General features: G+C 35.7%; 1 protein-coding gene across 2 annotated transcripts in view; it reads left to right on the top strand.

The window, feature by feature from the left end:
- Positions 1 to 17934, top strand: part of LOC127811372 (uncharacterized) — a 49473-nt gene extending 31539 nt beyond the window's left edge. Inside the window, exons 4-7 of one of the 2 annotated variants that reach the window (XM_052351162.1) lie at positions 13872 to 14173; positions 15744 to 16600; positions 16673 to 16989; positions 17068 to 17934. In XM_052351162.1, coding sequence (XP_052207122.1) covers positions 13872 to 14173; positions 15744 to 16600; positions 16673 to 16989; positions 17068 to 17756 — 2165 coding nt within the window. In that variant the 3' untranslated portion in view covers positions 17757 to 17934. Of the gene's footprint in view, positions 1 to 13871; positions 14174 to 15743; positions 16601 to 16672 lie in introns of both variants that reach the window. The other variant, XM_052351161.1, reaches the window with a different exon arrangement.
- Positions 17935 to 25428: the final 7494 nt, after the last annotated feature.

The following is a 25428-nucleotide window of genomic DNA, read 5'->3' on the forward strand; positions in this document are numbered from 1 at the left end:
GATGGGGAAAATTGGTGTGAACAGCAATCGGCCGGTTTCAGCTGCTAACTACGACAACCAGAGAGTGGTTGCTTCTAGTTTTGTTTCAGCTAATGAGTCCAAGAGAGCTATTGACAATGTGTAGGCTTACACAAGTTTTTCAAGATTGCGCCATCCAAGTTGTGGAAGAGAAGGGAAAAGCATATTAGAAGATGTGGAGGGTTGGCATTTCTTGGGGACAAGAAATGTTTTAAGGCGAGTGAAAATGTTTGGACCCAAGGGTTTACTAGGGCTAAAATAGTAATTACCCTATTTTACATTTTACTTGTATTTTTCTCTGGTTGCATTTTTCTGTTAGTTTATTTTTTTCTGTAGAGTAGTTATATAAAGCTACTGAAGTCTATTGTCAGGACATGTTTTGGAATGATAATTGAATTCATCTTTCCCTCTCATCAATTATCTCTCAAATTCCCTCCCGTTTCCCTACTTTCTCTTTAATCTCTCCCTTTCTCTGTTGTCTAGTATCTTCCTCATTTCTGTCTAATTCTCCCTCCAATCCTTCTGTTCTTGGTCTGAATTGCCTTAGATTCTTCCGATTTCCAATCCAAACCCTAGGCTAAACCCTAGGTACATGACAATGGAGAAGATGAAAACCTCTTTCATGATGTTGGAACCTCAGAGTTTCTGGCACTAGGTGGATTGGAAAGAGTAGTCAGTATGTGAATTTGATTTGTTGGATGGAGTCAAGGTAGAAGCTGCTGATTTTTATGGGAAGATGCATGTTGTGGACTATTTGGATTGGAAAAGACTAGAAGCAGAAGTTGAGCTTGAAGAAGACATTGGAGAACCTCTTTATGATTATTATGATGAAGATGAGGAGGAAGAAATTGACTTATTACCTGTCCAAGGCAATAGTTGTGTTTTACAGCAAGTTTTATCTACTCCTAAGGTAGTGGAACAAGAAGATTGGAGAAGACTAGAAGCTGAAACTGAGCATGAAGAAGATATTGGAGAACCTGTTCATGGTGAAAATGTTGAAGATGAGGAGGAAATTGACTTATTACCCGCACCAGGGCAAAAAACACCCCCAAGCATATAAAGTCTCATGGATCTGCAAGTACAATGAGATACCAGTCACTTCGTGATGTTTGGTTCAATTTAACATGAGTGAAGTGAAGTCTACAAGGATGACATGTGGTGTGATATCTTACAAATAGATGCTTGGGTTTACAACCAATCTCAAAATTCCCCCCATACTATTGAAGCATACTTAATTCAGATTCTGAAAATTGGGTTCTTTAATGTTGATTTTCATCGTAGAAATTTTGCTATTGATGTAGATGAATCAGTCATCGACTATGACTTTGGTATGATGGAAGAGATTAAATCTCTCATCATGTGGGAGGGAATGTTGGATCTGTTTTATGCAGTTTATGAGAAAGACACCAAAAGGGTTATATGCAGTGTCATCCATTAGGAGATTTGTGCTATTTTTCTTGGATAATTTGATGAACCAAAGATCAGATCAACAACAAAATTTGGCTGCAATCTCTGAGGATTTCTTTACCATAGCACTAGATCAGTCATTCTGGTTTTCATTCACTTTTATCCTTGGGCTAAGGGCTTTTTTGACACTTGAAGGTATAGGTTATATCCTAGATCCAGGTTTCTGCTTTTAAAGGATTGTTGCACCTTGTGCACAATGGTGGATTTAAAACAGCAGCAATGCTCTGCTTTTAAGGAAACAACCAATGGTGCTAGAACACACACCATATCCATGCCATTCAAAATACAACGGATTGAGGAGTTTGTGAAGGAACTTGAGTTTGGGAGACCTGAAACTACAAGTTCAAGTTCTTGATATGAAAAGAGGCAATCTTTTCTTGTCAAGTGGTTGGGCAAACCTCAAATAGAAAGCCCTTGGATATCTGAAGAAGAGTTGCAGAAAATTGATCTTAGCATTTATGATCCGCACCTCCAAATTTTCTTGTTGTAACTGAGTTTGTTTTCAACTGGGGAGATTGATGCAAGAGCATTTAGTGTTTTTATTTTATTTTTATTTGTTTAATTCTACTTAGTATTTAAGTTATTAGGTTTTAAATATTTTTTTATTTATGAGTTTAAATAAGTAGTCAAGTGACTAGCATGTGGCTACTAAAATAGATAGATTCCAAAGATTAGATGGATTTTGTTATGATCAAGGATTAGGATTTGTTATAGTTAGAGCCTAGTATAAATGGTCTTTTAAGAGATTTCGTAGGCAGCTGTTTCTTATTCTATTTCAGTTTTGAGGTCTTATTAGACCTCCAGAATTGATCTTACTTTGCCAATTTTTGCACTTGTTTTTGCTGATTCTTCCTCTCATACTGCATCACTTTATCCCAAACTTGTCACTTTATCCCAAGCTTTTTCTAGATCTAAAAAAACCTTTGTTTATCTTCATACCTTTCCATTAGGTGTCTCAACAAATATATAGCTTCCACTGTTTTGACATTCTAGGCATGAAACCAATTTGGTTTTCTAGGTACTTTGGTTTCTCATCTTAATCTTTGCTTGCTCACTCTCTTCCAAAGTTTTATAGTGTACCTCTGAAGTTGATTACTTTATAGTGTCCACAATTTTGATTATCCCCTCTGTTCTTCTAAATAGGCATTGACGTCCTCTTCTTCCACTCATTTGACATCCTTTTTGATTTAAGGTTCACGTTAAATAATTTCGTTAACCAAAAAATGTCTGCTCCCATGTATTGTATACTTCTGTTGGTATATAATCTACTACTTTACTATTCTTCATCATCTTTAATGTTAGCTTTATTTCATTTGGATATGCGTCTATAAACATGTAATTTCAATCTTCTTGAGAGTTACTAAGATGTTGTGACATAGCTCTTTTTTGTCTACCTTCACTGAATAACATAGAGAAATATTCCTTCCATCTATCCTCGATCACCCCTTTGTTTACTCATACTTTTGATTTTCATCTTCATGCATTTCATTTGGCTTAAATCTCTTATTTTTCCTTCTCTTTCTTTAGTTATGATATATACATGCATATATTAATATATATATATATATCTTTCTCCATCTTTTATATGAAGTTGTTTGCATAGTTTTCATAAGCTTTTGACTTAACTAGGCCTTTTTTTCTTCTTTTTTTGCCAAACTACACCTCTTTAGATTTTCTTCATTATGTCATTTACATAAATTCTTGTAGGAAGCTCTCTAAGTTTTGATTTTCTCTTGTACTTTTTATCCTACCACCAAGATTCTTTTTGATTTGGGACTTTTCTCTTTGTCTTTGTGAGAACCATTTGTTGTTTTAAGTTCAAATAATAGTAGCCATTTCATTTTACATTTGGTTAGTCTCTTCTTCTATGGTCCAATATATTCTACCATAGTTTTTTTCTTGAAAATTATTTTATTCACCCTTTATATCCCAAAAGTAAAACCATTTACTCCTTAGGCTTCATTTTTGTCATCTTTTCTGTTCCATTTTTTGATATGTATGTCAAGGATCAAAAGGATATGTTGAGCAATCAAACACTCTCCTAATGTAACCTTATAACATTCTTCCCTCAAAAAGAGCAATCTTTTGGGTGGTTGATATGCCATTTTATTTGTGATCAAGTGTTCATCCAATTTTTTGAATTTAGTGTTGGCTATGATGAGCTCATATGTTATGGCAAAATCCAAAATAGCTTTTACCCTTATTATAATTTATTTTGCCAAATCACCTCCTATAATGATCTTCCATCCTCTTAAATATCTCCTGTATCAAGCCCTATAAATATTCCCTAAATTTTGCCTTTATCTCCTCTCCTTACCCAACTTTTGAAGCATATGTACTAACAATATCATAGTTATATTGACATGTGAAGATCAAGGAGAAAGGAAAGCAACAATCAAGGAGAAAAGGAGAGAAAAGGAAAGCACCCTTATATGCCTGCTTCTAGAATGCTATGCCTTTTAGAGAGTTTCTAAATTTTCTAAATCTTGTTCTTTTGGATAGTTTCCTATTATCTAACTGGGATACTTTCCTAATGTACGTTATTGTAATCTTTCCTAAGCTGTAAATATTCAACCCTATAACTAGGGTTGTATGTGAATAAGATAATTAAGCTTTTCCATCCAATTTTACAAGGTATCAGAGCCCAAGTTCTAAAAGAATTCCGGCCTTCACTAGCTTCCAGTATCGTGTCTTTGTTTTGGCCTTCATTGCCATTCCTCTCAATAGATACCCACTGTTCTACCTTCATTGCACCATTCTACTCCATCTATCTCTTCAAACATGTCTGAAAATTTCTAAGATGGCTCCATAAGTGACCTTGGGAGGGACTAACACTTTTGATACTCCGATGGGATGTCTACCTACCTGCAATCTACTTGGAATGCATCAATCTTACTGGTTGGATGGACGAAACTACTTGTAGTGGGCTTAGTTGGTAAAAACCTTGTTGGTAAAAACCTTTCTAAAGGGAAGAGGAAAGATGGATCACCTAACTGCTCCAAGCCCCAATGCATCAGATCCCGGATTTCCAGCTTGGGATATAGAAGACTCCATGATTGTGTCATGGTTATGGAATGCTATACAGCTGAAGTTTAGTAGAAATTATATGTTTTTATCCACTGCTTGAGACATATGAGAGACACTTAGACGTACTTATTCTAAAGTCCAAGATGCTTCGGTTATTTTTGAGATCAAAATAAAATTGAGTAATACTAAGCAAGCAGCCCTAACTGTCACTGAGTATTACAATGAATCGGTATTGGTTAGAGCTTGACCACTACTAAGACATTAAAATGGTATGTGGTAAAGATGCAGCCACTCTGAATTCTATACTTGAGAGGGATAGGATTGTAGAGTTCTTGGTTGGACTCAACACTAAGTATGACCAAGTGAGGGTTCGAGTTCTTGGAAAAGAAAAGCTTCCATCACTCAATGAAGTTTTTTCTGTTGTCTAGAGTGAGGAGAATAGGGGAATAGCAATGTTGGGGGAGGTCAGTTCTGAAGGATTTGCCATGTTAACTAATAAGGAAGGATCAAAGTTTAGATTTCAGTCACAAGGGAAAGAAGATTTGTGGTGCTCCTACTGTAAATAACCAAAGCATACTTGAGAAACTTGCTTCAAATTGCACGGGAAAGAGGTTGTGCTACAAAAATTAGGAGGGTTCATGTAGAATCCCTACCCGGATACCCCAGCCAAGCTAACGAACTCGAGCAAGAGCCCCAAAAGGAAAATGGATTAGAAGAACCACACTGGCCTGCCATGCATGCTCAACTAGGATCACCTGAACACATACAAGATAAACAAGCAACGGAAGCACAACTCACATCCTAGGCATGCATACAAGAGATACCCGGCCCATAGGGTCACATGGTTTATAGATATATATATATACAAGTAGTGCCAAAACTCAAAAGATTGGCAACCAAGGCACTACACCACAAGATACATATCAAGACAAGATCCGCTAGAACTACCCTGTACACCGTCTACTGGGATAGGTCAAACACTACTAGGCTCACCCCCAACCTTGTCCTTGCCCTTACCTAGAATGAATAGAAGCAAAAGTGAGTGACAAGACTCAGCAATCATATACAGAAAGAAAGGATGACATGAGTATGGAAGCTAAAGAGTAACCCGCACCCCACATGCAACATCCATACATGACATGTCCATGAATCACATGACAGATATAAAGAAATGTCGCATAATAAGATATGCATATACCGGTTCTTGGGGCCCACATATGACACAATGGCACCCAAGTCTTAATCACAAACTTGTCATTGCCTTGAAAGGCAACATCAACGAATCCCGTGCCAAAACTCCCTTGGGCTGGTGCTACCAGCGCTAATAGCGTCCGTAAACTCGACATGGCATATTCGTCCGTAAAGCAGCTGCACACCCACACGACGCCAGAAACTATGCAATGCACAAATATAATGAAGTAGCATAATAAGCATAATCGTGATACATGACCCCCATAAACCATGCATTTAGCCACTCTCGCCCGCATAAAGAAACACATACGATACAATGCTCGTGCCTAACTAACCTAAGTATAAAAACAACCTAGTATGTTCGTGCCCATGCACACGAGTCACATGGATCCCCAAATGCATAATCCCTATCCCCTGCATGCGTATGAATTGGCAGAGTATAGAAAGCATAGCAACCACATGCACCACCCACAACTAGAACTGGTCCCTGTGGTGATCTATCTTCATTCCACAAAGAGTTGGAGAGGGAAACTAACTCTCCGTAGCCACATTCAAAACCTAACCGAGACCTTCCCAATTCGGCATAACAGCCAACCGCTCAAACAAAATTCCAAACTTGACATATGTGAAAAGGAACAGAAGGTAGGAACTCGCACATGGAGGAGAAGAGGAAAGAGAACTTGCCTGAATCGAAGGATCCAAACCCCAGAAGCTTAGCCCAAAGCCTTCTTCTCCCTAAACTTCTTCTTCTTCTTCTTCCTTGCTCTTAACCGAACCCTCTGAAGATATCCCTTCTCTTCTACACTCTCTTGATATATATAGGCAAGGAGCAGAGGATAGTGGAGGAAAATATGTGGCAGGATCGGGAGAAGGACCTCCACCATTGACTGGAAGTGGGTTTGAGCGAGGAAGTGGCCTGGGAAGTCGATCTCGGAGAAACCCATCTGAATGCTTAAGGAGATATCTGAACATGGAAGGACCTATCCGAATGCCAAGGCTACATATCTGAATACTAGGGACAAAAGCCGAGACGATATCCAAATACCCAAGCTCCTATCCGAATACAAGACTCAAGGATTCCATAGGGTATCCAAATAGCTACCAAAACTCCAAGCCATATCTGAATGCATCATCAAAACTCTACCATATTCGAATGCAAGGCACCATATCCAAATGTTCCAAAGCCAAACAACACCATATCTGAATACATTAGGGCATATTCGGATATGCCAAGGCCACCATGACACCATATCCAAATGCCTAGCCCCCTTATTCGAATACTACACACAAACATGCTTCATGGTATCCGAATACCCCACACCATATTCAGATACCTCACCCAAAATTCCACCCTATCCGAATATATCAAGCCTCCATCCGGATATCTCCACCTCCAATTCGAATATCTCACAAGGCCTATTTGAATACACCACCCCATATTCGAATACAACAAGCCTAAACCAAACATGCATTCGGATATCATCCTCTGGCCCTTAAATCCAAAACACAAACACCCACATGCTCATGTTTAGGGCAGCAGACCACATGTACCATAATTCCATTGCTTTTGATACCTATAAAACTCTTGAAACCCCTAAACAAATCCTCATTGCCAATGGAACATCTATACCTATAAAGGGCCAAGGTAGGGTTACACTTAGCCCTACTTTTCCTATCAACCGGGTTTTACATGTTTCTAACTTATCAACCAACTTGATTTCTATCCATCAGCTCACTAAGGATCTTAATTGTCGTGTTATTTTCTCTCCTTATACATGTAAGTTTCAGGAAATGGACATGGGGAGGATGAATGGTGTTACTGAGGAGAGGAATGGATTGTATGTTCTAAAAAGGGGGACTTTGTTGCCTAATGGGACTAAGCCTAAGATAGCCCGCACATCTTAGTCTCATCCAACCCTTACTGAAGTCTGGTTTCATCACTATTAGCTGGGACATTCATCTTTTCAATTATTGAAATCTATGTTTCCTGCTTTGTTTAAGCAAATAGATCCTAGTATTCTGCATTGTGATGTATGTGAAATCTCAAAGCATCATCGGGTTTCTTATCCTATTAGCAATAAACTGTCTTCTCATACTTTTGTCCTAATTCATTCTAAAGTTTGGGGGCCATCTGGAATACCCAATTGTTCTGGGGCTAGATGGTTCATATCGTTTATAGATGATTGCACTAGACTAACTTGGGTATTTCTTCTAAAGGATAAGGTTGCTATTAGTACTATTTTGCCTCATTTTTGCTCAATGATCTCGACTCAATTTGACTATCCTATTCAGAAAATTAGGACTGATAATGTGAGGGATTATTTTAACCAGCATTTGCACAAGTTTTTCCAAGAAAAATGGATTATCCATGAGTCTTCTTGCATCAACACTCCACAACAAAATGGAGTGGCTGAGAGGAAGATGAGACACCTCTTAAATGTCACTAGATCTCTCCTACAACATCATGATGTCCCTAAGAATTTATGGGGAGAATCAATCCTCACAACAACCTATATAATCAATAGAGTGCCTTCTAAAATTCTAGGTCATCAAAGCCCTTTCCAATGTCTTTCCTCTCTTTTTCTTGATTTCAGTCAGCATACAGCTCTTCCCCTTAGAGTTTTTGGCTGTGTAGCCTTTGTTCACATTCTTAAGCAAAATTGAGACAAGTTGGACCCTAGGGATCTTAGATGTATCTTCCTTGGCTATTCTCCTACCCAAAAAGGCTACAAATGTTAGCATCCTTTTATTAGAAAATTCTTTGTTTCAAAGGATGTAACATTTGTTGAGTCTTGACCCTTTTTTGGCCCCTCTCACCTTGGTCCCCAAGGGGAGAATCAATTAATAGGTGACCAAGGCTCATCCCTTCCTAGTTTGGACTTAATACCCTTTTGAGTCTTCTGCTCCTATAGCATCTACTGGGTCTAGACCCTATCTTTGATCATTTTGATCAGATTGCTACTGATCATCACAGCCCTCATCTAAGCCCTGATCAAGCAAGTAAAACTGAGGCATCTACCCTAATAAGGTTCAAAGGCTCTCTCTTTGTGTATCACAGAAGACAACAACCCATTCCTCATTCTTAGCAAGGATTAGCATCTGACTCCCAGCTAGGTACTGAGACTATTTCTTCCTTAATGCCTGTTCATCCTAATTCGAACCCTGTTTATTCTAACCCAAATTTATTTGGACATGCCTATTACCCTTAGAAAAGGGGTTAGGAGGTACACTCAGCATCCTCTAGCCCACTATATTTCCTATCACAGGCTATCCCAAAGATATCAAAGCTTCTTGACTTCCCTAGACACCATTGTCATCTCTAAGTGGATGAGGCCTTAAAAGGATCAAAAATGGAAGCTAGCCATGCAGGAGGAAATGAAAGCATTGGAGAAAAATAGCACATGAGATCTGATGCCAAGACCAAAAGGGGTAGTTCTAGTGGGTTGCAGATGGGTTTTCAACCTAAAATACAATGTAGATGGGTCTTTGGAGAGGTACAAGGCCCGATTAATGGTTAAGGGCTACACCCAAACATATGGGATTTGACTACTTGGGGGACTTTTGCTCTCGTAGCCAAGATGACTACTATAAGGATTATCTTATCCATGGCAACTCAATGTGGATAGAGACTACAACAACTAGATATGATGAATGTATTTCTTCATGAAGATTTAGAAGAAGAGGTGTTTATGGAACAACCACCAAGATTCAATGAGGGAAGAGAAGATGAAGTGTGTAGACTAAAAAAGGCCCTCTATGGCCTTAAGCAATCACTGAGAGCCTAGTTTGATAGGTTCTCTAAATCTATGAAGCTGATGGGATACCAACATAGTAGAAGGGATTGCACTCTTTTTTTTAAGCACTTGGTGAAGGGAAAGGTGATTGCATGTCTAGTATATGTGGATGACATCATTGTAACAGGAGATGATATGGAAGAACAGAGAGTGCTAAGAATCCAGCTGGCTTAGAATTTCGAGATTAAAGACTTGGGATCACTCAAATACTTCTTGGGAATAGAGGTTGCCTATTGCAAAGCATGTATCTTTCTATCCCAACATAAGTATATATTGGACCTCTTAAAGGAGATTGGCTTGCTAGGAGGAAAAGGAGTGGCCACTCCAATGGAGCCTAATGCTAAATTAGGGGAAGACACCAGCAGTCTATCAATGGATAGAGGAAGGTACCAAAGGCTGGTGGGCCGATTGATTTACTTATCGCACACCTAGCCAAATATTGCCTATGCAATGAGCTTGGTAAGTCAATTTATGCATAATCCTACTGAAAATCATATGCATGCTGTGGGATATTGTGCTACTTGAAAATTATCCCAGGCAAAGGAATTCTACTCAAAACTAGTGGTATCTTGGATATACAAGGTTATATAGATGCAAATTATGCTGAATCATTGGTAGATAGCAGGTCCACTATTGGATATTGTGTATTTCTAGGTGGGAACTTGGTTTCTTGGCAAAGTAAGAAGCATAGTATAGTGGCAAGGTCAAGTGTTGAAGTTGAATTTAGAGCTATGATACTCAGCTTATGCGAATTGCTATAGCTAAGGATTGTTCTAGAAAACCTAAACATTGTTGTTAATGAGCCAATAAGGTTATTTTGTGATAACCAATCAACCATAAACATTGTTTATAATCTTGTGTAGTGTGACAGGACTAAGCACATTGAGACCGGCATTTTATAAAGGAAAAGCGTGAGAAAGGTATACTTCAAATACCTTATGTTCCATCGGAGAAACAGGTGACTGATCTTCTAATAAAAGAATTGGCAACTAGAAGGTTTGAAGACTTAGCATTCAAGCTAGGAATGATGGATATTTATTCACTAGTTTGAGGGGGAGTGTTGACGTGTGAAGATCAAGGAGAAAAAGAAAGTAGCAATCAAGGAGAAAAGGAAAGCAGCCTTATACCTCTGCTTCTAGAATGCTGCCTCTAGGAAGTTTCTGAATTTTCTAAATCTTGTTCTTTTGGATAGTTTCCTAATATCTAATTGGGATACTTTCCTAATGTACTTTATTGTAATCTTTCCTAAGCTGTAAATATTCAACCTTATAACTAGAGCTGTATGTGAATAAGATAATTAAGCTTTTCTGTCCAGTTTCACAAGTTACTTCTCCTAAAACAACTATAATTGCAATAATCTTATCTCCTATTTTCTTCACGATCTCTAAAGTCTTATCCATAATAATCCCCACCCCATTCTTTGCCCATCCCTTTCATGAATTCTATCAATGTTGTAGCCTTGTTTCCCATCCATCTTGTCTCGTGGAGGCATGTAATATTAATTTTACTCCTAATCATCACATCTACCATTTCCATAGATTTTCCTTTCACAATCCGTCCTAATATTCCATGAATCCTTAATTTATGATCACGAATCCTTAATAGATCTTGGACTAGCTTCTTTACTTTCATTCATCCATGAAAATGTGAGAACCTTGCAAATTTGACTCTATATTCAAGCACAAATGCAGCAGCTCTAACTCATTTGGATAATATGATAGTAATAATATTATAATATTAAAAAAAATATTATAAATTTTTGAGAAATTTGCAATAAGCGCCACTAAGGTTTGACATAATTGCAAGAACCTCCATGTTTAAGAAATAGCAATAACCTCCCCTAATGTTAAACAAAAGGACAAAATGGCCATATCTCTCCCTTTAATTTTAGAAAAAAACAAACTTAAAAAAGAAACTAGTGGTTGTCAAATACTGGTGACCACTGGGTATTTGAGTTCAAAATTAATGATTGCCAATTGCTATTTTCATGAAGTTCTCTCTCCCTTTCTCTCTTATTGTCGTTGGAGCCTTCTCTGTAAATTGAAAGTGTTCAATTTGAAGAGGACATCTTTGCAAATTGAACCACTTCGATTTGGAGAAAGAGAGGAAAGGATGATGTCACTATCACCGGAAAGGAGAGATCACCATCGTTGTGAACTACCACCATTGACAGACTATGAGAGAGAGGAGGGATCACCATTGTTATGAACTACCGCCATCAACAGAGACCGGGGGGGGGGGATGGAAAGAGAGTTTTAAACATAAGGATATTTTGGTTATTTTAAAATATTTTACTAGGATTAACTAACAGAAGGGAAAAACTGCAACATGGTATTAAAGCTCAAGGGTACCAGTATTTTTCCAAATGTCAGAGGTAGTTCTTGCAATTATCATAAACCTAAGGGGTACCGCGTGCAATTTTCCCTAAAGTTTTTACATTATGATCTTTTATTATTTCAATTGGCAGTAGGGTCTTTCAACACCTGTGGCTCTAGCTCAATTTGCTGCTTTGTGTCACGATCTTCTGAATCCTTTGGGATCTTTGTGTAAATTACAAATTGATCCAAATTTCATCCTTTTATTATTCTTGCTATTTACTTTTGCAGGATTATGTTGTGTAATTGCACTAGCTTGGTTGATGAGACTACAAGCTATCTGTTATGGTTTATAGTTTTTTTTTTCTTCTAATTAAGTGCTTGTGTAGGAGCAAATGGTGCTAGTTTTGTGTTTTCCTAAATGTTTCTTTCATAGTAAATTGCATATGGTTAGTATTTTTGGTTCTTGAACAATTCTTTTCATTTAGTTTGCCTAAGGATTATCATTAGTATGAACATGGAGAGTATTGCTTGAATTTACAACATCGTTTTAGTTATTTTGGCATTTCAATTTTAATTTACATTTATATTCTGTTTTTTGGATCTTGTTGTATAAATTTCAATCATTCAATTTGCAATTTGATTCACATATTGTTAAGAGTAAAAATAATAATGTAAGAAATACTGTTAACCCCCTCTATCTCGTAGTTTAAGCTTTTAAATTAGATGATGGTTAATAATTCAACATTGTATCAAAGCAGTCAAAGGTCTCACGTTCAAACTTGACCGCTAACTCAATATTTAAATCATTGCATGTGTTATAGCCGATTATCTGGAGAAGTTTGGCCACAAGTGAAGGCGCATATTGAGAGTAAAAATAATAATATAAAAGATAAAGTTAACTTTTTATCTACCAACTTAAGATTTTAGATGAGATAACAGCTAATAATTCAACACAAATTTTATAATGATTCTCTCTATTGTTCATTCATTTTGTGCTATGGTTAGATTATGTCTCCATTCTCATTAGCTTATAGGGTCTCTAGTTGTTTTATTTTTCTTTGCTGGTTAGTTAAGACTTCTCTTTAGGAAGGGCAACGGAGCAGATGCACCTTCCATTGTACACATACCCATATTCCCCTTTTCTGATACTTGTACCCATACCAGTTAGTAATCTATTTAGTCATCCATTCCTATCTCCATCAGGTAACGAATATCCATCAAATATTTGGATTCTTTCAATTTAAATAAATAAATTTATTTATTTATTTTTTAATCTCAAATTTTCCATTAAAATTTTAGGTTATTAAAATTAGTATTGTTGTCGAATACTGATTTTTTATTTGGTTCAGTTAGATCCCAATTATAAGTTGCCTAGTAAGAGAGAGTGTGGCCTAAGTAGTAGCGTGCAACTAGCTTTGGATTAGGTCATGTACTTGGGTCTAGCCTTGTATGAAATAATGCTCTAACGTTATGCTAAACAAAATATATATATCGATTAATACTTGTGGGTATCTTTTCCCCTATGTGCTCAATTGAACAAAATTTTATGTCCATGCCTACCCCAAAAATGGACCAGTTTCCTGGATGCCCATTGGTTTGGGTATAAATTGCCACCCCTACTCTAGCTGTTTTCTTTACTAGACACTCCTTTACTAGTCCGTGCTTTATTGTTGCTGCCTTTTGTATGCAGCTTTTGCATCAAGTTCCCTCCGCCCTCCCCACACTGCCCCCCCACCCATCCCCCCCCAAAAAAATTATGATATTGCTTTATGGGAAGCATTTAAGGCTTTTTAAATTAATTTTAGGTTAAAAAATAATTTCAGAAGACTATTGTCGTTTTGATTTTTTGGCTGGTTAAAGTCTTATATTTTTCTATTTATGAATTTTTCCAGGATTCATGATTATGTTGGCATTTTTTTCTCTATTGATGTCGATGGTCCAACACTAAACACTAGCACCTAAATTTTATGAATAATTTATTCATGAATGTTTGTATTGTGGTTTGATGATATATTTATCAGGATGCTAAACATTATCACTTTATAAATTTTGGCAGTGAGATGTGCTAGTGTGGGTTCTTGCATGGTATTCATGCCAAGAATTGATTTATGGGCCATAGAGACGTGTCATCAAGTTGTCAACAATGAGAGTGATTCCTCTTTAACAAACCCTGAAATATCTGACATGTCTTTTGTGGAAAGCTGTGCACCTGTCACAAAGAAAAATCAACCCCCTCACATACAGGAGTTATCAGAGGTGGCGGTCTCTGAAGATGCTTCGCAGCAGACATCATATATCTGGAACTCATTTGTTGAGCTGGTGGAGTCTATATGTGTGTCTACATCATTGATTATTCTGGTATGAACTTTTCCCTTTTCTTTTCCTATTACTCCGGCAAAGACTTTTTTATCTTTTTGGGGGACTATGAAGCTCTTAAAAATTGTGACAGCATATACAATTTATGATTTCTTGGTACTGATGTTATTATAGGCAATCAAATCTCATCCTCTCTCTTTCTTTAAACGCATATATTCAATAGGCATATGTGCAAATAATTGAATTGTCACTGGCAGATGTGGGAGTGTGGATTTTTCATATGGTGGACCAAAACAGGAGCTAATTATCTGTAAGTTTTACTTAGGTCAAAGTTAGGAATTCAGATAATTGTCCTACTATTACCTCGTGTAATTGACTAAATCTGTTTGTAATTAAAATTTATTACAGCCTTCTAATATTATCAAAAATATATCTAATTTTTTGCATGGTGAGATGTTTCTAAATTAATTATGCTTCTTGGCAACAGAATAAAACTTCTACTTTAGTGAAGAAGGTTGTTTCCAAGTGACCATCTCCCACCAGACCATAAATCATGAAAAAGAGCATGATCTGTTGCATGGAGAAAATTGAATATGTTTCGTTATGGCTGGAGGTGGTTACCTAACATGCATAAAGTGTGTAACATTGGTTCAGCACAGCAATTTTGGGATGAAAACAAGAAAGATGTTTTAAGTAATTATTTATTCTATTTTAGGAAACTATGTCGCAATATTTTTGGAGCAAGACATTTGCCTCAATACCAATGGTTTTAGTAAAAACATCACTGGGGTGAATTTGAAATTTTTCTACCACGGACCCTGACTTGGTTAGGATATGGTGCAGTTGATGATGATAGGGTTTTTTCTTTTTCTTTTTTATAGTTTATTTTCAAATTTGGTTGCAGTCAATTGACCCATCCAAGTGTATGCACTTTCCTTCCTGATTATTTTTCCTTTTTTTTGTTTTTGCTTTATATCTTTCTTCACTGTTCTGCTTGGTCCTCGACAAAGTTTTTAGGAAAACGATGTGGAGAAAGCACAAGCTAGTTGCTTGAATTTCCCAAGTATGAATCCTCTTTTTGTATGTGGTTCATATAATGAGAAAGTAATTTAGTTAAATTACTTTTTATTTTGGCCAGTGAAAGTAAAGAGGTTGGAGTTACCTGCTTGTCCTTGGAGTTTGTGGCTCAATTGATTTGAAAGTGCTGGTGGAACTGAGTCTTGTAGAAATGGAGAAAATACATGTTATGTATTTTTGAATTACATATTTTCTTTTTTAATGTACTTGCTAAAACATATTTTCTATGCTAATGTTACAAGTATGAAAGGGCATCTAGCAACCCCTGTGCACGGGGCTGTCCACTTTGGGAGGGTCCGGGTTGTTAATGTTACCAATCTAGTAATTATGTTTACCATTTACTATTGAATCATCATCATGATGCAATTGAAGCAGTCAGCCAGTCACTGTTATAAATCTTGTCCTTGATTTTCTTCACTCATTTTGGTATCTTAGATCTCACTCCTGCAATTGCAATAGCCTTTGAACTCATATTATTTATTGTTAAGAGTTCCTGTTAGAATTTTATTAAAGTATTTGTTAATTTTATCTGCAGGCTACTTCAGAAGTGCCTTTTCAAGTACTCCCTCTTAGAGTAAGGCAGTTCTTCCAGAGTGAGATAACAGATTGCATCATTTCACCTGACTCAGAGCGGACAATACCAAGATTCTCCATGCATCTTGATGGGAAATTTAGCAGTGATGCTGTAATCAATTCATCTGCAGTGGAGTTATCAAATGATTTAATTCAGCAGTTTGTTCAGTTCATTCATCATAGAACTCATGTCTGTCCGAGCTCATGCATGAAGGATAAAAGTAGTGATGCCATGGAAGTTGATTCAGTTAAAATGAGTCAAAGAAGCAATCCTGAGCCAGGGGCCAATGAACACGAGAAAGTACAGCTTCCTGAAAGTTCTGAGAAGCCTTTGTCTGCACCAAATATTAGACCTTCGAAAGGGAAACCAAACTTGCTGTTGGCAATATCTACATTTGGCTACCAAATTCTTAGATATCCCCATTTTGCAGAACTTTGTTGGGTCACTTCCAAGTTAAAAGGAGGTCCCTATGCTGACATAAATGGTCCCTGGAAGGGATGGCCTTTCAACTCTTGTATTGTTCGTCCTAGTAACTCATCAGAGATGATGGCCATTGCTTGCAACTCCAACGATATTAAAAACAAAGAGAAATACAGTCTGGTGCGAGGCTTGGTTGCTGTTGGTCTATCAGCTTACAGAGGCATGTACACTTCACTTAGAGAAGTTTCATCAGAGGTCCGGAAGGTTTTTGAGCTCCTTGCTGAAGAGATTAATGCTAAAATTCAGGCTGGGAGGGATTGGTATCAGTTTAGTCGGCTTTTATCACAAATGGCTTATCTTGAAGATGTTGTTAATAGCTGGGCATATACACTGCAGAGGTATTGTCTGATTAATGCTTGTGTTTTGGCTCATTTTTTGTTTACTGCTAACTAACTAGAACTCCATTTCAGTTTAGAGGCTGATGCTCAAACGGCAGTGCCAGCCCTCAACACCACTAGTTTGGGCTATCTGGATAATCATAGGAGGTTCGAGGATAAGGTGTCTCAAAATGATGGGTGTGAGCCAGATGTATCTATCAGAAGTTCCCATCAAGATGAACTGCTGGAAGAAAGTCCCCAAAGATTTGATTTGAACAAAGGAGCAGAGGATGTTGATCCAATATCACAGGGAAGTGTAGATGAACATTCAGCTGCTGCTGTTCTTCCATTGGGTGGTGAAGATGAACAGAACGGAACTAGCCTTGGGCCATCTAGGAAAGAGAACTCTGGTAAGCATTCTTGTGTTGTTGGAGAATTTGGATCTAGAGGACATACTAATGGATTTTTGAATTCGGACCCTCTGGAAGATGGTCCTTGTTCACTGAAAGTGAGTAGTAGTATCATGCCTTTTACCCACCAAGAAGCTGAGAACCAACACAATGAGGTGTCGATGGAGACTTGCACGCAATCTGAGAATGGTAGGTCAAGCACTAGTGATGAACAAAATGCAGATGTCAACAACAATATGCCAGGGGTTTTTTGCTTGTATCGTTGTTGCTCAAAATGCATATTCAAATTACGTGACATGATGCGGAAGATTCTCAATTATGAATGGGGATTAAAAGAGAGAGGCTGCACAGTAGAGGATGTCCATGACATGGTTGCATCAAAATCAGCGCGGCTCCATTCAGCAGTAAGGACATTGTTTGCTACTAAAAGTACAACTATATTACTTGACAAAAACCAGAGGCTTGATACTGCTAGAAAAATGTTCAAACCTGAGGAGATGGACGCATGTCGATGTAAAGTTTCAGACGATAGATCAATGATGCCGATGGAATGTAGCTGTCATTCCAGAAGCGAGAAAAATGTAACGGCAGGAGCAAGTTCCTCACCGGACAATCAACATGGCTTTGATCTGAAATTCATCTGCAGAGATGGTGTGATCTCCCCTGTCGACAACCCTGATAAGGTATTGTTTCATTGTAAATTCGAAACTCTTTGTCTTTGTTCTCTTATAGAGTGGATAGAAATGAGCAGGCTGCCTTCGGCTTGATGTGATATGATCATAGAAAGATTGACTTACCTTTGGCAATTTTTGGTGTTCTTGCGGAATTTAGTTATGTTCCCCAAGAGATGTAAAAAATCAAAATTTTGTCGCCTGAATTCATTTTCAATGGAGCTTTTTCTGATGAGCAACATAATGTGGCAGTTGCTGCTAACTGCTGTGATTTGCATCTCGCAGAAACCGTCTTTCGAAGCCTAGTTTTCTTTCTGCATAACATAAATAGAATGATAATTCAAAGTGTCTTGTCTGTGACTTGAAAGAGTAGAAGATCAGATTGTTAAAATTGCGATTTTAAATGAGATCGGGAGAGGGTTCATAAAATCGTAAAATTTTAGAGATAATTAAAAATATTTTTTAATGTATATAAATATATGTATAGAATGACATGATTTTATAAAAAAATAAATTAATATTACTTAATAACATGTTTATTATAATTTATAATTATATTTTTTTGAATAAAATATATGTATACATTTATTTTAAAATAAATTTATTTATTAATTTTAAAAATATTAAATAATATAAAATTTTTAAATATTAAGTTGATCTTTTTGTCTTCATTCATTCATAATTAAAATTTTAAATATTAATTTATATATAATATAAATTTTCATAAGTCAATTATAATTTAATATAAATAAAAATAACATACATTATTAAATATCTTATAAAAGTATAGTTTACAAATTTATAGACCGAATGTACAGTATTAAATCGTGAATCAACTTTGATACAATAAAAATCTAAATTTATAAGTTAGTTGACTCATTTAAAATTATGTGAGTCTAAATTCGTATGAGTTGAATCACAAATTTGAGAACAATGGTAGAAACTAATTCAGAACGTGCAAATGCTCTGACAACCGACCTGAAGAGCAATGTTCCCAGTTTCAATGCTTGTTACAGTGTCCAATGTCCTTGATGCTTACCACATTTGATGTATATCAAGTACACAATGGAGTTTGTGTTCAGATCGTAACAATGGTAAAGTTGTTCCTTTGAGATTGAGAAATCTTTGGTTTTAGTTTCTTAAACAGCTATTTTTTTAGTTAAGTAATGAATGGCAAGGGAGTATGTATGTATGTACAACAAAAGTGGACCCACTCGGCTCTCTTGTTCATGCAAAGCAATGAGTGCCTAGGTATTAGGTTCATCATAACTAATATTAGGTTCAAAAAATGGGACGAATATTTAATCACATATAAAAATGTCACATCAAGTATCCAATTAAATTACTTCCTCATGAAACAAAATGATCGGTTATGTTATAGGAATTATAAGGTGATACCAGGAAAGTGTTTGACTAATCAACATAGAATTTTGGTACTTGACTTCCAAGTAAGAAATTGGAAGAGAAAAAAAATCATATAAAACAAAATCCAAAAATTAGGTGGTGAGATTTAAAAAGGGATAAATAATTAGTCTTCAAAGAAAAATTAAGAAGTAGAAAGAAATAGAATGGAGAAGGATAGGTAAACCAAATGTGGAGGGAAATCGTTACTACCTTAAGAAGCACGACAAAGGTAGTCCTTGGAGAGATAAATGGTAGAACCCCAAATCTTAAGGAGTCTTGGTGGTGGAATGAAGAGATACAATTGAAAATTAGAAATAAGAAAACTTGCTATAAGCCTGTATATCAGTGTAGTAATGAAGAAAAGCTAAAAAATTATAAAGAAGAGAAAAAGGTAGCAAAAAGAGCTGTTGTGAAGCAAGGTCAAAAGCATATTAGAACCTATATAAATAACTCGATACAAAAGGTGGAGAAAGGGATATATATGAATTAGTTAAAGCAAGAGAAAAACAAGGGATCTAAATCAAGTGAAATGCATAAAAGATGAAAAATAAAATGTATTAGTGAATAAGAGAGCGATTAAGGAGAGATGAAATGAGTATTTCACAAAATTATTCAATGATAGTGGGGACACAAGAGTTAGGTCAGGACATCTTATTAACTCCGAAGGGAACGTGAGCTATACAATTTATTGATACATAAGTTCAAAAGAAATAAGGCAATCATTAAAAAAGATGAAAAATTATAAGGCAGTGGGACCAGATAATATATCAATAGAAGCATGAAAATAAATGGGAGAAGAGAGCATCTCCTGGCTAATGAAATTATTAAACGCGGTCCTTAAATCAAAAAAGATGCCAGATGAGTGGAGGAATATGTTATTGTACTTTTTGTATATTAGTTTTGATGATGAAAAACATATTTTTTAATCCCTAAGTCATGAGTCAAGATTGTGGTTTTCAACATAAATCAATTTCAATATCAAGTATTACTTTGTGAGAATGAAAACCAAATGAATTTCAAGTATCAAGATTTCAAAGTCATATTTCTTTCTGAGTCTGGAAGGTTAGCACCTTATAAGAAGACCTATAAGAAAATATTTTCTTTTAGAAAACTATCTCCCGGTATATCAATAGCTAACATTCATTGGTGATAAAATAATTTTTAATGTTTTTTTCAAGAAATGAAAAGTATGTATTTTAGAGGTGGTACTATTGCTAAATCTTGAGTTTGTACTAAAACTCAAATTCTACTTTCTTATTGATAAGGATTTTGATTTTCTAAATATTTTTATTGAATCCAAATAGGGGGTACTTTGTTATTTACATTTATGTATTAAAAAAAATGAAAGGTAAAATATAAATTAAAGAAAATGAGGACATTTACTTGAACTAAAGAAATGTAAATATGTTGTAATGTATTGGATTGAATTTGCTCTTCATTGGTCAGCTAACAGTATGCTCATTTACCTTTAAAACTTGACTTGGTCGACTAAAGTTATGGGATCTGTCGACTAACAGTGTGTTTGTTTTTGCCTTGGTCGACTAACTATAAGCATTGGTCGACTAATAGTATATATGTTATGGTCTTGGTCGACTAACCTTAAACCTTGGTCGACTAACAGTGCTTTTGATATGATTTGGTCGACTAACTCTTTGAGTCTGTCAATAGATAGGTACCCTTGGTCGACTAACTGTCGTGCCTATTTTTGTTTTGGTCGACTAAGTGCCTTGTTTTTTTTATGACTTGGTCGACCAACCTATTTTTGTTTGTCGACCAAACTTGTTATTTTATCTAATTTTGTCGACTAACCAATTTTATTTGTCAACTAACTCTCTTTGCAAAAAGCTTCCAACAGCTAGTTTTTCAAATCCTAACAGTCACAAACGGCTAGTTTCTTCTTAGATCTTTTGGGATGCCTATATATACAACTCAAGAATGATCAAGAAAAGGCTAATGGATGGAAATGAAGTGAAGTGAGCTTAAGGATTATTTCATACTTCTCGATTTACATTTGTGCTTCAACTTTTCTCTCAAAAGGCTTTGTACTAAATCTGCTTCATTTGATTCAAGCCTTGTATCTTTATTGAGAGACATTGTAACTAAGAGTGTATACTCTTAGAAACTCTCTTTTGTATCTTTATTGTTTTTCCTATCTTGTATTGCTAGAGGGCTTGCTTGAAAGCAAGAGGTTGTATTTCCTGGCTTGGTGCTAGAGGGCATATCCGAAGTGATAGGAGGTTTTAGTGAATTGTTTGCAAAATCCTTAGTGAGGAGCTAAAGTAGTGGATTAGGCTTAGATTAAGCCGAACCACTATAAATCCTTTGTGTTCTTTTGTGCTTGTGTTATTTGTTCATTTATCTTTCAAAGCATATGCTTATTCCTCACTAGATTTGTATATTTAACCTCTTATCTAAAAGTTTTCATATTTTTCAATCTTATGCTCTCCATTGTCAAAACGATATTGTCTTTATACGGTTGATACCTTATTGTGCCATTTCAAGGTCTTGAGGTTTAACGAAGCTGTGGTCTTCATAGACGACATCTCTTTTTATCAAAAGAATTTTTAAGGAAAAAGAAGAAATTTTTTTATATACCAATTCACCCTCCTCTTGGTGTGTGCCATAGTACTTCTATTCTAATAGAATAGTACTTTGGTTCCTATATACAAGAATAAAGGAGATGTTCAAAACTGTGAAAATTACAGAGGAATTAAGTTAATGACTCATACCATAAAATTCTGGGAGAGAGTAATAGAGCAGAGGCTCAGAAAAGAAACAAATGTCTTAAAAAATCAATTTGATTTCATGCCTGGTAGGTCAACAATGGAAGCTATATACCTACTGAGGCGCTTAATGGAAAAGTATCAGGATCATCAGAAGGAACTACATATGGTGTTTATAGATCTAGAAAATGCCTATGATAGGATCCCTAGAGAAGTATTATGGAGGGTTTTAGAGAAGAAAGAGTCTGAATAGCCTATATATAAACCAATGACATGTATCACGGTGTAGAAATAAAGATCAGAACATGCAGAGGGGATACTAAACCTTTTAAAATTATAATAAGACTGCATCAAGATTTTGCACTAAGTCCATACTTATTTGCTTTAGTAATAGATGAACTCACTAAACACATTTAGACAGAGGTGTCAGGGTGTATGTTATTTGCAGATGACATAGTGTTGGTGAATGAAACAAAAGAGAGAGTGAACACTAAGCTTGAGTTGTGGAGAAACAATTTAGAATCTAAGAGATTTAAATTAAGTAGAAGGAAAACATAATATATGGAATGTAAATTTAGTAAGAATGCAAGAGTAGAGAATGTTATAATAAAATTGAAAAATCAAATCACACAAAGAAAAAACTATTTTCGATATTTGGGATAAGTGATTCAAAAAGATGGAGAAATTCACGAGTATGTCACGCATAAAATTAAGGCAAGTTGGCTAAAATGGAGAAATGCATTGAGAGTATTATGTGATAGTAAAATCCCATTAAAACTGAAAGAAAAATTCTATAGGACAACTATAAGACCAGTTTTATTGTATGACTCAAAATGTTGGGCAATCAAATACCAGTACAAGCAAAAGACGAGTGTAGCAGAAATGAAAATGTTAAGATGGATGTGCGACCATATAAGAAAATATAAAATTAGAAATAAGGTTATTCGTAATAAGGTATGAGTAGTGCCAATCAAGGAGAAGATGATAGAGACTAGACTAAGATGGTTTGGTCATGTGAGAAGAAGACCAAGAGATGCTTATGTGAGGAGAGTTAATGAAATGGAACAATTAGTCAAAAAAAAAAGTAGAGACAGATCCAAGAAGACTTTGAGAGAGACATTAAAATTTGATATGAAGTATATGGGTTTAAATAAAGATATGATAAAAGACATGAAAGTCTAGAATTTACGTAGCTGACCCTCTAATAGTGGAATAAAGGCTGGATATGTTGTTTCGTTTTACTATTCTCTCTATTAAAATAATATTATTACAAATTTTTAATATAATTTTCTATTCTAAAATTTCACAAGGTTTTATGCACTTAAATTGTTAGCAAGAAGATGGTAAGTTGGCAAATGAAACAATTTAATGCCTTTTAATAATCATTTCATTCTCCCACTTGGTTAAATTCCAATCATAAGCAGGCAGTTAAAATTAGTGTTCAGGCCACCCATGGATGGCTTTTTAGCCCAGCCCAGTCCGGCATGGTTCTCATTACCATAGAAAATGGATTGTGTTGGGTCAGCGGAATGTGACCTACGGCCTAGCCTAAAAGGCCCCTATCATCTCGGCACGTCCCATTTGGGCTTGTTTGGCCCATTTGACAGAGAAATTTTTAAAAATTTAATAAATCAAGCAATGTTTACAATAATTTATCTTTTGAAGTTAATATTATATTTATTATTTAATTATTTAGTCATTATGAGTGTTATGCTAAAAAATATTGTCTTATGCAGGGGCGGATCTATGCATGCTCACAATTAAAAATATTTTTTTAATATTAAAAATTATTTTTAATATTAAAAAAATTAATTATTTTTAATATAAAAAATTAATTTTTTAATGTAAAAAATAATAAATTTTACTAATAATTCAGTCAAAAAAAATTTCAGCCCACCCCAAAATTTGTGATGTGTAATTTTATACATAAAAAAAAAAAAAATTAGCCTCCCCATACATAGATTTTTAGATCCGCCCCTAGTCTTATGAGCTCAATAGTACAGATATAAATTTTAGTTTCATTAATATTTGAATGGTCTTATGTCATAAAATTAATCGTGTGCTACAACACACTCAAGTCATGTAGAGAAATCCCTACAAATATGTGTGTGTTTACTAAATGATAGAGTGCATGTAAATGTTAACTTAGAAATAATAACATATAAGAAGAAGAAATAAAAAAACAAATGAGCAAACTCTCATATACATACAAATATAAATATATATATATGTATTTCAATCCCAATCATTTATTTCTTCAATCATCTCGTATGTATGTGCAATTCTTTCAATTATAGGAATTCCTTACACAAATTTAAATTATATACGGCACAATTGTTTTCTTCTTCGATACTTCAAATTTGTAATATATTAAAAACTAAATTCACTATTCAATTTGTAAGGATTCTTGCTTGTAGGGAATCCCTACAATGCACACAATTCATTTGAAGTTTGAATGTTCAAATTTTCAAGTAGTTATATAAAGGATTTGAAGTTGTTTTGTTTAATACATTACTGTCTCTCCCTTGATATTATCTGCTTACTAGTATACTCTGTTTCAACTCTGTATTCTAGTGTTTTGTTATTGAAATGTCATGGGTCATAGCCTACTAAACGAGAAGCACTAGGCCCAAGAAAAAGGATCATAAGCATAAGAGAAAACAATTGAGTGAGGTTTCGAGAGACTTTCCCAACGAAAGGGTCTCTTGCAGACCTCTTCTAGACAAGCTCCCACATAGGGGAGAAGAAGGAAGCCCTAGAAACTTGTAGGTCTCCCAGAGACCTCTCCTGCTTGGTGTTCCCAATAAAGAAGGGTAAACAAATAAGTTCGACAATCAGAAATCCCTTAAAGAATCTCACAGAGGATAAAACTTATTTGTTAGAAGTCCAAATCTTAGTAGATTTCGAAATATTAAAGATTCTTATCTCGAATCCTCATGCTTCCTTATAAATAAGCCCTCATCCAAGAAAATGTATGTCTCAAATACCAATTGAAGTTCTGCATTCAACTCCTCAATAATCTCCAGTATCTCACTTAAGCATCTTAGTGTTTGCGTTAGGAACTCCATACGCCATTTGATTATTCTCTTTCTTGTAGATCTCGAGTGGCTTGATGACTAATTTCCCAGAAAATAAATTTATTGTTGTGTTCAAGCAACAACAATTGCCATCATCTATGGAAAGCATTCAAAAAGCCTAAACAATTAAAAATGGTTTACACAAGGTCTTAAGCCATAAGAAATCGTCATAGTTTGGAAGGTCATTATATTAACAATCCTCCTAATTTGAGACCCCAAGAGATCCTTCCACTAGAGGCTTTCAAAGCCTTTGGGATAGCTCTTCAAATTGTCCCACTTGGTGAACATGAAGCTTTAAGATGACGGTATGAAGAGAGCACCAAGTCTCTTTGAGAAATGGCAACCTTCCTCTAGAATGCTCTCTCGCATACACCTTTTCCTCTCATGTTGTAGACTTATGCACTTCCACCTCTCATTACACCCAAAACCTTGTGGGAGAGTCTCTCACAGGAGCCCATGCCTCCACTAGAGAGAAAGCTACGAGAGACTCTGCTAGGTGGATCCAACCACCTAGATGGGGCTCTCGTCCAAAAAGAAGTTGGGGCCACTCAATCCCCACGAGAA

The sequence above is a fragment of the Diospyros lotus genome, chromosome 10, assembly GCF_014633365.1.
Source record: "Diospyros lotus cultivar Yz01 chromosome 10, ASM1463336v1, whole genome shotgun sequence".
Taxonomy (NCBI): domain Eukaryota; kingdom Viridiplantae; phylum Streptophyta; class Magnoliopsida; order Ericales; family Ebenaceae; genus Diospyros; species Diospyros lotus.